This window comes from Carlito syrichta, unplaced genomic scaffold (genome assembly GCF_000164805.1).
Source record: "Carlito syrichta isolate Samal-C Ts95f unplaced genomic scaffold, Tarsius_syrichta-2.0.1 Scaffold309715, whole genome shotgun sequence".
Lineage (NCBI taxonomy): Eukaryota > Metazoa > Chordata > Mammalia > Primates > Tarsiidae > Carlito > Carlito syrichta.
The window spans coordinates 171028-184298 of record NW_007253811.1 but is presented as its reverse complement, the minus strand read 5'-3'; the positions used below and the strand labels follow the sequence as shown (position 1 = coordinate 184298).

The 13271-nt window shown below is 46.5% G+C and overlaps 1 protein-coding gene across 1 annotated transcript in view; it reads right to left on the bottom strand.

The window, feature by feature from the left end:
• GTF2IRD2B (GTF2I repeat domain containing 2B) overlaps positions 1 to 13271 on the bottom strand; it is a 48944-nt gene that overhangs the window by 28858 nt on the left and 6815 nt on the right. The window contains exons 3-7 of the mRNA XM_008067574.2: positions 10618 to 10737; positions 8245 to 8428; positions 8057 to 8085; positions 5703 to 5754; positions 4751 to 4794 (exon numbers count right to left, since the gene is read on the bottom strand). Coding sequence (XP_008065765.1) covers positions 4751 to 4794; positions 5703 to 5754; positions 8057 to 8085; positions 8245 to 8428; positions 10618 to 10737 — 429 coding nt within the window. The remainder of the gene's footprint in view (positions 1 to 4750; positions 4795 to 5702; positions 5755 to 8056; positions 8086 to 8244; positions 8429 to 10617; positions 10738 to 13271) is intronic.

The following is a 13271-nucleotide window of genomic DNA, read 5'->3' as shown; positions in this document are numbered from 1 at the left end:
CCTCAGCCTCCCAAAGGCGCGGGATTACAGGCTGAGCCACTGAGCCCGGCTCTCTTTTTTGATTAACATTACAATTAGCAAAAAAACTTGTAGCTCACTCACTGTGAACAAATGTGGCTTACTGATACAAAATATAAATGTCATAAATATGAAATAAATATAATAATATATTTACATAATTACGTATATTTATAGATAACATAATATCAATGTAAAATCAATATGGAAGGACAGCAGGAAGGAGGAAGGGGAGGAAGACGGAAGGAATGGAGGAAGACCTTAGTTTCCAGTTCTAGTCTCAGTTTTCTTTTTGACATGGTTGAATAGATCCGTGCATTTATGTGAAAGGCTGTAAATAGTCTTCTATAACGGGACCTGAACTGGCGTGTATGATCTTAACTTACCCCTATAATGGAACTAGTTTTAAAACCTAGGGAAACTACATTAGTAAAACCAAAGACCTTTATCCACAAAAGGTGTGAAGACTGCAAGAGTGAGCCATGAATTTCTCCCATCCCAGGATGCACACTCCTTTGCAATGGAACTTTCTCAAGTCACCTTTCTAGAAGCAGAGTCTACTTCTCTGCCTTTTAAAGCTGGGCCCGGCCATTGCTTTGGCCAATGGGATGTTAGCAGATGGGTGCAAGCAGAGGCTTGAAGAGTGCTTGAGCACCATGCCTGCTACCTCGGGAACCTCATGTCAATGGAACCTGCCTAGCCCCCTCCTTTGGGACGTGAGGCCGTGAGAAGAGAGGCCCTGCTGTCCCCACTGAGGCATCCAGCCCTTGCCTATCCAGCCCAGTCAACATTCAGAAATGTGAGACAGAAAAAAATCACTGTAGAAGCCCCTATATTTTGGGGTACTTTTTCATACAGCAATAGATATCTGATACTAAAATATACACATAATTTAACCATGAATGTTAACAGCAACAAAAGCAAAACCTGTGGCACAGCTTGGGATTCACTATTTAGCATAATTTACAATTCTGAGGGGTCTTCTTTAAACCTTGAACAGCTCTGCTGGTAAGAATAATGAATCTGGATATTAAAAAAATGTGATTGTAAGAAGGAAAAATCTGGTAGAAAACTGACTAACAGAATGGATCCAGCATATGGCCATATTTTTGAAACAGAAGATTAAATTGAGCAAATTACTCAGAATGGAACAAAAGGACAAAAGTGATGGAAAGAGTAAAGGAAAATTGCAAATGGAGGCCTCTCTATGCATAAAAAAGAAAAAACGCTATTTATACGTTTGTTTATAAGTATTCTGGTTTTTTTTGGGCGGGGGATTGGAATCTCACTCCGTCACCCAGACTGGAGTGCAGTGGCCGCACCCGGCCACCACAAACTCGACTTGCTGGGCTCCAGTGATCCTTCCGCCTCAGCCTTCCAAGTAGCTGGAAGTACAGGTGCGTGCTACCATGCCCGGTTAATTTTTTATTTATTGTAGAGATGAGGTCTCGCCAAGTTGCCCAGGCAGGTCTCGAACCCGCAGGCACAGGCAATCCACTTGCCCTGGCCTCCCAAAGCGCTGGGATTACAGGCTGAGCCACCGAGCCAGCCTGTTTGTAAGTATTCTGAAAGAACTTTCACAAAACAGTTAAATTGTTGCCTCTAAAATGGGGATGTAATTTGATGTATGTAGGGGATTTAGGGGCACAGAGTTTTGGGGGAGGATGGACTTTGGGGAGGGGAAAGTGGAAGGGTGAAGAGGAATTTACTTATTACTACTTATTACTTGATGGGGCTCAGGACACGCTACCCTAAAATATAGCACCTTGGCATTCGAGAAAACAGAAGCAGGAAGGTCTCTCTCCCCTTCCTCTCACTCTGCTCCCCTGAAGCAGGCCACAAAACCCTCAGTCTACTGGCGCCCTCCCTCCACCCAGAGGAATGGAACACCCTTATCTCTGAAGTCACAGGGACACAGAGAAGCTGAACAAATAGGCCTTGCTGAGTTGCCCCCAGTTTATTACCATCAGATCGCACCCCCTTTGTCTGATCATACTTTGACACAACTGTCCACTCTTCAAATCAAACCTAAGCACAAAAATACACGGATTTCCCTGTTCCCTGAGGTCTTCATTTCTGAGGGCTCCCATGTCATGTAAAACATTAAATACATTTGTATGCTTTTCTCGTTAATCCGTCTTTTGTTATAGGTGCCTCAGTCATGAATCTAGCAATGGGAAGGAAAGATACTAGTCTGAATTCTTTTTCAAGTCAAACATGTATAGTGTTTTTACTTTATAATAAATTTAGAATGAAAAGTACAAGTTCCAGGTTGATTAGGCACTAACAATTCTACTCACAGAAACATTTGATAAACATGTGTTCACTAGCTGTGCTGTCAAGAAAATTCCTTTTTAATCCAGACAGTTGGAGCCAGATTTGACAGCTGTAGAATGTGTTTGAAATGCTAATGAAAACAGATTTACTTTAGCCTTTCCTCAAAATAAGAGAGAGAGAGAGAGAGAGAGCAAAAGGAAGAGAGAGAATGAGAGAAAAGAAGAATTCAAAACCACTGAAATACTTGTTCTGCGTAGCCAGGGCTACACAAGCGTCACAAGAAATAAATCTGATGGAGGGCCAGCTCTCGGGAGCCCGCAGGCATCTGGAAGCGATTCACACCGCATCATGAAATTCACAGGAGAAAGTTACATTAATCGGAAGCATATTTCTGTTCCCACTGAGCCACATCTCCAAAGTGAGGCCTCAACAAAAGAGGCCGATTTCTACTGTGAGTAGGGACTGCTAGCCCAGCCAACAGCTGGTAAGTGGGGCGGTCCAACACGGGGCCCCTGGGAGACTAATCACTGCTCCCTCTCACCCCATAGATCTTTCCAGTTTCTAAGAGAAGCCTGCAGTTAGGAGGATTTTAATTCTCTGTGGTCATCTAAGACACAGGCAGGACACACTTGAGCTCTGAAAAGCATCCAGAGCTAAAATTAAATGGGCAAGAGTTTAAGGCCCGTCGTGTCGTAAACAAGATTAAGACCCCACAGCTGAATTTTGCTGAGCTGAAATACTAGGCCGTTTCTTTCCATCAACTTGTGTCAGTTTTTCCAAGAACCACTGAAGTGGACAAGCACTGACTTTCTCAGACTTTCACTGGGAGGCTGGAGCTTCTACGAAGCACATGTTGGTGTGGGGATGGAAGGGACATGCGCACCCACAGTTATGGTGAAAGGACCCTGGAGTGTGACGAAGGGTTAGCCAGGTCAAGGAGCCCTGTGGCCCGGGTCCCTTGAGGGACTTCATTCTACTCAGCCTGACGTCTCTACTTTCCCTTTCTCCAGATCTTTTCTTCTTAACACAGAATGCTGATTTTATTTTGGATGCTTTAGATTAAGTTTTAGCTTCACATTTTGAACTGTCATTTCATATTTGCACACGACTAATTTTTTAAATTTTTTGTGGCGTCTCACTGTGTTGTCCAAGCTGGTCTCAAACTTGGCCTCAAGCAATCCTCCCACTTCAGCCTTTCAAGTGTGAGCCACTGTGCCCGGCTAGTTCATATTTTTTGGTTGTTTTTCTAAGCATCATAAAATTCTAGTTTTTCCCACGTATGGCTGGCTTGTGTTCACTTTTAGCTTTTTGAGTTTTGGTTCTGTGTTCTTGTTTTAAGTGTTCTAACCTTTCTACTTTTTTTCCTTTTTTTTTTTTTTTTTTTTGAGTTGGAGTCTCATTCTGTCGCCCAGACTGGAGTGCAGTGGCCACTCCCGGTCACCGCAGCCTCGACCTGCTGGGCTCCGGCCATCCTTCTGCCTCAGCCTTCTGAGTAGCTGGAACTACAGGTGCGCGCTACCACACCTGGCTGATTTTTTGATTTATTGTAGAGACGAGGTCTTGCCAAGTTGCCCAGGCAGGTCTCGAACCCGCGGGCTCATGCAATTCCACTCACCTCAGCCTCCCAAAGTGCTGGGATTACAGGCTGAGCCACCGAGCCCAGCTCCAGTTTTCTTTTTTTGAGAATTGGGGAGAGGAAAGGATGGGGGGCCAACTACCCTCACCTATCCAGGAGGGATTTTCTCCCTGTTACACACTGTCATAGTGAACCCTTATTGTAAAATATTTAGAGATAATGAAAGAATGCCAGAAGGCAGTAAACTATGTCCCAAACTATTTGCAAGTCATGTTATAATTCCAAATTTGTATTCAAAAGTTTTTACTCATTTTGAATTCAGGTTCTAATTTAAATATAATTAAAATAATATTTTGATGGCCAGGCTCGGTGGCTCAACCTGTAATTCCAGAATTTTGGGAGGCTGAGGCGAGAGGACTGCCTGAGCCCGCCAGTTTGAGACCAGCCAGGGCAACTTGGTGAGACCTCGTCTCTACAATAAATCAAAAATTAGCTGGGCGTGGTAGCGCATACCTGTAGTTCCGGCTACTTGGAAAGCTGAGGTGGAAGGATCTCCAGAGCTTAGCAGGTCGATGCTGGGGTGGCAGTAAGCGTGCCACTGCACTCCAGACTGGGCAATGGAGTGAGACTCCAACTCAAATAATAATAATAATAATATTTTTCTGCAAATATATGTATTTAATAACAACTTATTACCTAGTATTTACTGAGTCAGAAGGTTCCCTTTTCTAGATGTTTGATAAAACATGATTATTCTGCAAATAATGCCCCAGTTGAAGTTTATTAGTGCCTGGTCCACATTTTTTTTTTTTGGTAAAACAAAAAGAGTCAAATGATAACCTGCTAAATACTTGATTCTAAAAGCACTGGTATACCTACCAGAATCTTCCATGGGTTCGGTTTTCACACTGACAGCGCCATAGCTGCAAGGAGAAGGGAACCCTGGTCAAGACAGGCAGGGTAAGGACCACCGCCAGGTACTCGATCATGATGTATTCAGATGTCCTGGGTCTCAATGCCATCAAGTCTCCCTCCCCCGTTGTGCAAAACAGCCTCAAATTTAACATCAGCATTCTTTTTTTTTTTTTGAGTCAAGAGTCTCCTCTGTCACCCAGACTGGAGAGCAGGGACACACTCACGGCCACTGCAGCCTTGTCCTGCTGGGCTCAGGTGATCCTTCAGCCTCAGTCTTCCAAGTAACTGGAACTACAGGCACGCATCACCATGCCCAGTTAATTTTTTTGATTGATTGTAGAGATGAGGTCTCGCCAAGTTGTCCAGGCTGGTCTCAAACCTGTGGGCTCAGGCAGTCCTCTCACTTTGGTCTCCCAAAGTGCTGGGATTATAGGCGTGAGCTTCTGTGTCTGGCCAACACCAGCATTCTTAATAATATGTTACAAAATTAAAGATGTCAGTTGAAAACAGTCTCATCAGCTGGGCGTGGTGGTTCAACCTGTAATCCCAGTACTTTGGGAGGTTGAGGCAAGAGGATTGCCTGAGTCTAGGGGTTTGAGATCAGCCTGGGCAACTTGGAAAGCTGAGGCAGAAGGAATGGCTGAGCCCAGCAGGCTGAGGCTGTGGTGGCCGTGAGCGTGCCACTGCTCTCCAGCCTGGGAGACAAGAGTGAGACTCAACTCAAAACAAAGAGAAAAAGAAAACAGTCTTATCATCCCAAACATCATTTTGAATAAATAATATAAAACAAAATAAGAAAGAGAGGCACGAAATCCTTCATATCACACTTCAAATAGTGTAAGGAAGCCTCTCTGTCATCTAAAACTAAGACTTTGTGGTTAGATGTGGATTTTATTTTTCATTATTTATTATTTACCTTTTACTTGATATTATAGATCTCTCAGCTTCTGTTGCCATCACATGATCACCTGTATAGAGTAAAAAGACACATGCTAGCTCTTTTCAGCACCTTGAAATATGACCACCATTCATAGGCATATAAACTCAAAGCAAATACAGGGGGAACAGAACTCACAGCTTAAGGCCACCATGGAACAGTAAAGGGGGAAGGGAAGGAAGCAGCTCCCATGTTCTGGGTCATTGCCATGGGCAGGACAGGAGGTCAGGAGGGGCAGTCTGGGGCCGGAGCATGGGCGTTGAGGCCCAGTCTTGCTGCTCACCAGCTGGACACCCGGAGTGCGTCACTGACTCTCCCTCCGTTTCCATTTCCTCACGAACATGGTGGTTGTGTGGGGATTCATGAACACATGCAAAGTGATTAGAGCCATGGGTTGTAAGCATTAAGTAAGTGTGAGCTGCCATTATACTAGTCTCCCCTTATCTGCGGTTTTGCTTTCCTCGGTGGGCTACCCCTAATCAACCATGGGCTGAAAATACTGAGTGGAAAATTCCAGAAATAAACAAGACATGAGTTTTAAATTGCATGTAACAATTCATAAGTTTTATTTTTTGTTTTGGTTTTGAGTTGGAGTCTCACTCCATCGCCCAGGCTGGAGTGCAGTGGCCCGCTCCCGGCCACCCCAGCGTTGACCTGCTGGGCTCCGGCGACCCTTCCGCCTCAGCCTTTCAAGGATCCAGAACTACAGGCGCGCGCTCCCATGCCCGGCTAATTTTTTCATTTATTGTAGAGATGAAGCCTCGCCAAGTTGCCCAGGCAGTCCTTGAACCTGTGGGCTCAGGTGGTTCCCTCGCCTCGGCCTCCCAAAGTGCTAGGATGACAGGCTTGAGCCACCGCACCAGGCAATTCTTAAGTTTTAAACTCTGAGGAGCGTGGTGAAGCCTTGTACCGCCCACCTGGAATGTGACTCATGCCTTTGTCCCGTGTCCCCACGGTGTCTACACAACCCAGTCGTCAGTCACTTAGGAGCCAGCCCGCTCAGGCGTCAGATCAATGTCGAGGGACTTCAGTGCTGGTGTTCAAGCCACCCTTACTCGACTTAATGATGGTCCCGAAATGCAAGAATAGTGATGCTGGCATACGGTTATAATTGTTCTATTTTGTCATTCGTTATTGTTGTCAATCTCTTACTGTGCCTGATTTACGAATTAAACTTTATCACAGGGATGTATGCATAGGAAAAACAGTATCTATAGAGCACGGTGTTATGTGCAGTTTCAGGCATCCACTGGGGGTCTTGGAACATGCCCCTTGCAAGTAAGGGGGGACCACTGTACTGGTATTCTGTGATGAAGATACGAGTCATCTGAGATGACAGTCATGGGATCACCTGCCACCTTCCCTCTCTGGTTGCTCCTTTAGCTTGAGCTAGAGGTCTACAGGAACTCACCATTGCTCCAGAAACAGACTTAACTCTGTGATTAGTCTTGGCTCAGAAGAATCTGAGCGGGTCACGCCACCGTCAATACCCAGCAGGTGCCCTGTGAACTGTGCAACCCACCCCACCCAAGCAGTTTCAGCAAGACATCCTCTGAGATATCCTCTTTAGATCAAGATTTCCAATACATTCCAAAATAATAATTTGAGAACAGAAGAGGGCGGCACAGACAAAACTCTAGATGCTTCTGGCAAAGTTACTTTTACAGGGGGTGGAGGAGGGAGATCCTTTCATCATAAGGAGACTGGGAGGTATTCTGCGTTCCCAACATGGTCTCAAACATTCTTTCAGGCAGCATTCTGCCTGCTCGCATGAAATGGGCTTCCCAAGAGAATCAACCCGTTGAGACCCTGCTTATCTTTAAGGTAAGCTCTCCCATGAAGCCCATCCGATTAAGCAATTCTAACCCCTTCCCACAGCCCCTGGAGACTTCCTCCAGTCATGCTGGGCATATTCCAGGTCACCCTTGGCTCTCTGTCAGTCTCACAACTTCTCCTAGATGGTGTGGGAACACATCCTACACATCTACTTCCAGCCCCACAATGGTTTGCCCATGGCTGCCGGTCAAAGACCACATAGCGACTCCCAGCATCCATACATTCTCGTGGAAGAGGATGAGGCAGGAATCGCTGTCTTCCCCAGTCTTGTTGTGGAATGCCATTGGCAGGAGAGTGGACAAGAGAGGCCGAGGCCTGGCTTTCTCAGCCCAGGGTGCTGAGCTTCTGAGCTTCGGCTCCCCTACAAACATCTGGCCCCTCGTCCCAGAAAGCCTCAATGAGGAGAAAGCAGAGGCTGTGCCAAAAACTGCATTTTAATGAAGAGAAGCGGAAGTGGCTTAACAGATCACCACTAAGCCTGAGAAGCTGTCACTTACCCAGCTGACTCTCTGGACCTAGGAAAGGTCTGCAAGAAAAGCAATACCATTACCCACATGAACACACACGAAAAAGAGTACCATACATCTAAACATTCAATTTTTACATGAACAGGACACAGTTCACAAATTAGGCTACCAATTTATCTTTAAATGAACCAGGATTATGAGGCTGATGAGCATGTCACCTGTTTATGATGAAGGAAATCCCTGCTTTGTTCTCCAAAATCCATTTCAGGGTGACGAGGTCATAATTCTCAGGGTGCTGGAAGGCAACTCCTTCCGGAAGGCCCCGCACGACCACAGCCGCCGGGTCTCGCATCATCTGCTCGTAGGGAACAGGTACCATCGCTGTTGTCCCTAAGGCTTTACCTAGAAGAGGCAAACAGCTTTAGATGGCACGATCTAGAACTCTACTAGCTTTAATTTAATTGAATTTAATAAACACAGACAGTGACATTTGGCTTTTTTTTTTTAGAAAGCAGGATTTATTGAGAGGACAGAAAAGCTCCCACAGTGGGAGAGGACCCGAGGGGGTTGCCTGACATTTGGTTTTGAAGACATTTTTTTTTGAGTCGGAGTCTCATTCTGTCGCCCAGGCTGGAGTGCAGGGGCACACTCACGGCCCCCACAGCCTCGACCTGCTGGGCTCAGGTGATCCTCCTGCCTCAGCCATCTGAATAGCTGGAACTACAGGCGTGCACCACCACACCTGGCTAATTTTTTTATTTATTGTAGAGACAAAGTCTCACCAAGTTGCCTAGGCTAGTTTTGAACCCATGGGTTCAGGCAATCCTCGCACTTGGGCCTCCTAAAGTGTTGAGATTATAGGCGTGAGTCACCACACCTGGCCCTGAAGACATATTAAAAGCATAAAGTGCCCTATTCCTCCATATCCCAAGTTAACAGAATTCTCAACCAAAGGGCTCAAATTAAAAATGTATACAATGTTTTACTTTAAACCTTCACACAACAGAGAATAAGGGGTCTTTTTCACTACTTTCTTGGCAGTTACCCAACTTGAGGCACTCACCCTGGTATACCTAGAGCTTCCAAGAATACCCCTTAGCACCTAGGCTGCTGTCGAAAGGGGATAAGAGCTCCTTGCCCAAGGCTGGACTCCCTGACACTACATCAAGCCACTCAAGTCAGGCCAACGCGCCAAAAGTTACCAATGTTAGCCGGGCTTGGTGGCTCAGCCTGTAATCCCGTGCCTTGGGAGGCTGAGGTGAGTGGATTGCCTGAGCCTGTGGGTAACTTGACATGACCTCATCTCTACAACAAATCAAAAAAATGAGCCGGGCGTGGTAGTGCGTGCCTGTAATTCCGGCTACTCGGAAGGCTGAGGTGGAAGGATTGCCGGAGCCCAGCGGGTCGAGGCTGCGGTGGCCGGGAGTGGCCACTGTACTCCGGTCTGGGCGACTGAGTGAGACTCCAACTCAAAAAAAAAAAAAAAAGTTATCAATGTGGCCTCAAGTTGCCCCTTGGGGCTGTACCAGTTTCTCTGCACTGGCTGGTGAGCCCTGTGGCACTGGAGCCCCAATTCTCACAGAAAAGTGTAGCTCAAGACCCCAAAATACTCTATGCTGGAGGTCCCCAAAGTCAAATGCTCACAGGGATCTGGAGGTCACAGAAATGCACACAGCTGTCTACGAGTGATAATCAAGGCCCTGAGATGCTAAGTTCCTTTTATTGCAATTACGTGTAATGCTTGTGTTGCTATCTAGCTTTTTTTTTTTTGAGTCAGTCTTGCTCTGTTGTCCAGGCTGAAGTGCAGTGGCCCACTCACAGCCACCACAGCCTTGACCTGCTGGGCTCAGGTGATCCTTCTGCCTCAGCCTTCCAAGTAGCTGGAACCACAGGGGCGCACCACCACGCCCAGCTAATTTTTTGATTTACTGTAGAGATGAGGTCTCACTGAGTCAGCCAAGCTGGTCTCGAGCCCCTGGGCTCAGGCAATCTTCTCGCCTTGGCCTCCCAAAGTGCTGGGATTATAGGCTTGAGCCACTGCGCCCGGCCCTATCTGTAGGGGTTTGTGTTTTTTCTCCCTGTCTTCATACGTGTGGAAAGCATGTGTTAGGTGGCGAGACACCTGAGGGTGACTGAGCCAACCGTGAATGTCTTCAACAGTTGCGCTGGTCTTGGTGTGGGGGCTCCCGGAGGTGGAATCAAGGAACAAAGACTGACCAATATAGAGGTTTCTGCCGAGTTTAGTGGCTCGTGCCCATAATCCAAGCAACAGGGGAAGCTGAGCCGGAAGGAATGCTTGAGGCCAGGAGTTCAAGACAAACCTGGGCAACAAAAAGAGATCCTGTCTCTCCAAAGAAGAAAAAAAAAGAAAAGAAATACAGAGGTTCTGATGGATCTGATGATCCAAGATCCAAACAGTCTTCTATAAGAACACCTACTCTGGTCATTAAGAACTAGCTGTCCACTTAATGAGAATGTAGGGTTTTAAATGTTCAAAACATTCTAAGTGGTCACACCAAAGAAACTGTCAGGGACACCATCTCACTCCTAAGTGAGGCATTTAGAGCATTCACGCTTAAAGTGAGTGTTACCGTAACAAAAGGAGAAGTAGTCTCCGACTGCTTTCCTGAGTATTTCCGTTTCTCCTGAGTGGACTTGCATCCCGTTCACAGGGCAAGGAGGCTTCATCTCACGCAGCCCCTCTGCAATGCCTGCAAATGCATGATGGGCACTAGGTCAGTATCTAAGCATTGTGCTGAACACTTCCTGTCTGTGTTTCTCGTACTGAAAGGACAAAGGGGAAAAAGGGAATAAATATAAAACCAGATCTTTTAATTTAAAAAAAACAAGGTATTTATGATGACCACGATAAAGACCTATACAAAATTCAACACACAAGGAAACAGTACTCGTTTAAAGGAAATTATTTTCATAACAGAAATTTCACTTGCCGTCCAGTCAAAAAGTGACAATAATTGTGTGGAAAGACCGTCCTCTGAACAGATTCAAGACTAGCCCCTAATCAACTGCTGCTCTAAAGGTTTTGACACTGATTGTTATAATCAGGGTCTAGTCAGGAGACAGAAACCACACAGTAATTTTAACAGGGAAAGTTTCATGAGAGAATCATCAGCTAGCAGCAAGGGCTCAGCTCCTAAGGGAAACCAAGAACTCTAAGGAGCACGTACACAGTGGGTGGCGGGGCAGCCATGACTGCCGGGCTGAGGCAGAGCCAGGGAGAAGCGAATCAGGAACAGGGTGGGCCCCAGGGCTGAAATCCACACCTCACTGGAGAGGATGTGGCCGTGGCCCCTTGGATAGTGGGAAGTCTGTGGGGGTGTCCCAAGTCGTGGCTGGCAAGCAGGGACCTGCTCTCTAGGGCTGCTGGTAGAAATCACCAGCAAGTTGTCCAGTGGGTGCCTGCAAGACTTCCTGGGAGTTACGAGGAAGATGTCCTCTAGGGTGCTGGTCGAAATCTCTGGAAGCTACCTGCAGGGTGATGCCAACAAAATTTGCTTGGAAGCTACTCTCTGGGGCACTGGCAGAACAAAACTTCCTGGGAAGCCACCTATGGTGCCTCTGAAATTCAATGTGAAGTTTCCTTCTGGAACTTTCTGGGACTTGTGTAAGGCTTGTTAGGAAGCTGGCTGGGGTACCAGCGGCAGTGACTAGAAAGTTGCGTGTGGTGAGGGCGCCACTGAAGGTCATGGAGTGAGCATCATTGGGTATCCCAAGTGCTATCGGTCATCATGTGTAGGTGACAGCCCGCTGGAAAAAGGGAGAGAAGTCCCTTCCTTCTCCAGTGTCCTCCATGCTCCCCTAGCCTTCTTTAGACACCAAGGTAAATACTGTGCCAGCTGTCACAGGGAAAGTGTTGACAGGATCCAGCTCTAATATCACAAAGTAGGCAAAGAAGGGTGCACTTAGAATAGGGAGGCAATAAACTCAGAACGGTCACACTGAAAACTGTCACACAGCAACTTCTTGAGCTAGAGAGGCCCATACTGTGGAATTATGTGTTAAGGTCAAACATAGGGTAAGAACTGTCGATGGGCAGAAATATACTTAAAAACCCTCAGCCATCCATTAAGTTCAGAATGCATAATGTTTTGTATATACAATCCCATGCAGCAATTCTTACATTTCAGAACAAGTAAATCAGGCTGGAAGAATGAAGCACATGAAAACCTATGTGTGTTGTCACCCAGGCTGGAGTCCAATCATAGCTCACAGCAGCCTCAACCACCTGGGATCAAGGGATCCTTTGCCTCAGTCTCCCAAGTAGCTGAGATTACAGATGTACACCACCATGCTCCTTGTTTTTGGTCAAACAATTCTGGCTTACAGGTAAAGTAAGAGGCCAATAGAGTGGTAGGGAATTGACAATATTGCCTGCAGGGTTTGCCCTGGGGCTCAGTCAACTACAGCTCAAGGGACGAGTCTTGCCCCCTGCTTTTTTTTTTTTTTTTTTTGAGTTGGAGTCTCACTCTGTCGCCCAGAGTGGAGTGCAGTGGCCGCTCCCGGCCACCGCAGCCTCAACCTGCTGGGCTCTGGCGATCCTTCCGCCTCAGCCTTCCGAGTAGCCGGAATTACAGGCGTGCACTACCACACCCGGTTGATTTTTTGATTTATTGTAGAGATGAGGTCACTGCTTTTTTGTGTATGAGCCATGAGCTAAGAATGATTTTTACATTTTGTAACAGTTAACAAAATTCAAATGAAAAGTATCATTTCATGACACATGAAAATTACATGAAATTTAAATGTCAGTGTCCATAAATAAAGCTGTCTTGACCATGCTCGTTCACTTACATATTGCACTAAAACAGCAAGTTGAGTAGCAAGACAGAGACTGTGATGGGCACAAAGACTAAAATATTTACTACCTAGGCCGGGTTCAGTGGCTCATCCTATAATCCCAGCACTTTGGGAGGCCAAGGTGAGTGGATTGCCTGAGTCCACGGGTTTGAGACCAGCCCAGACAACTCGGCGAGACCTGTCTCTATGATAAATGAATAAATTAGCCAGGAGTGGTAGCGCGCGCCTGTAGTTCCAGCCACTTGGAAGGCTGAGGCGGAAGGATCGGCGGAGCCCAGCAGGTTGGCACTGGGGTGGCCATGAGCGTGTCACTGCACTCCAGCCTGGGCAACGGAGTACAACAGAGTGGAGTACAATGAGACTCCAACTCAAAAAAAAAAAAAAATTTACTCCCTGCCCAATACAGAAAAAGTTTGTCAATTCCTAG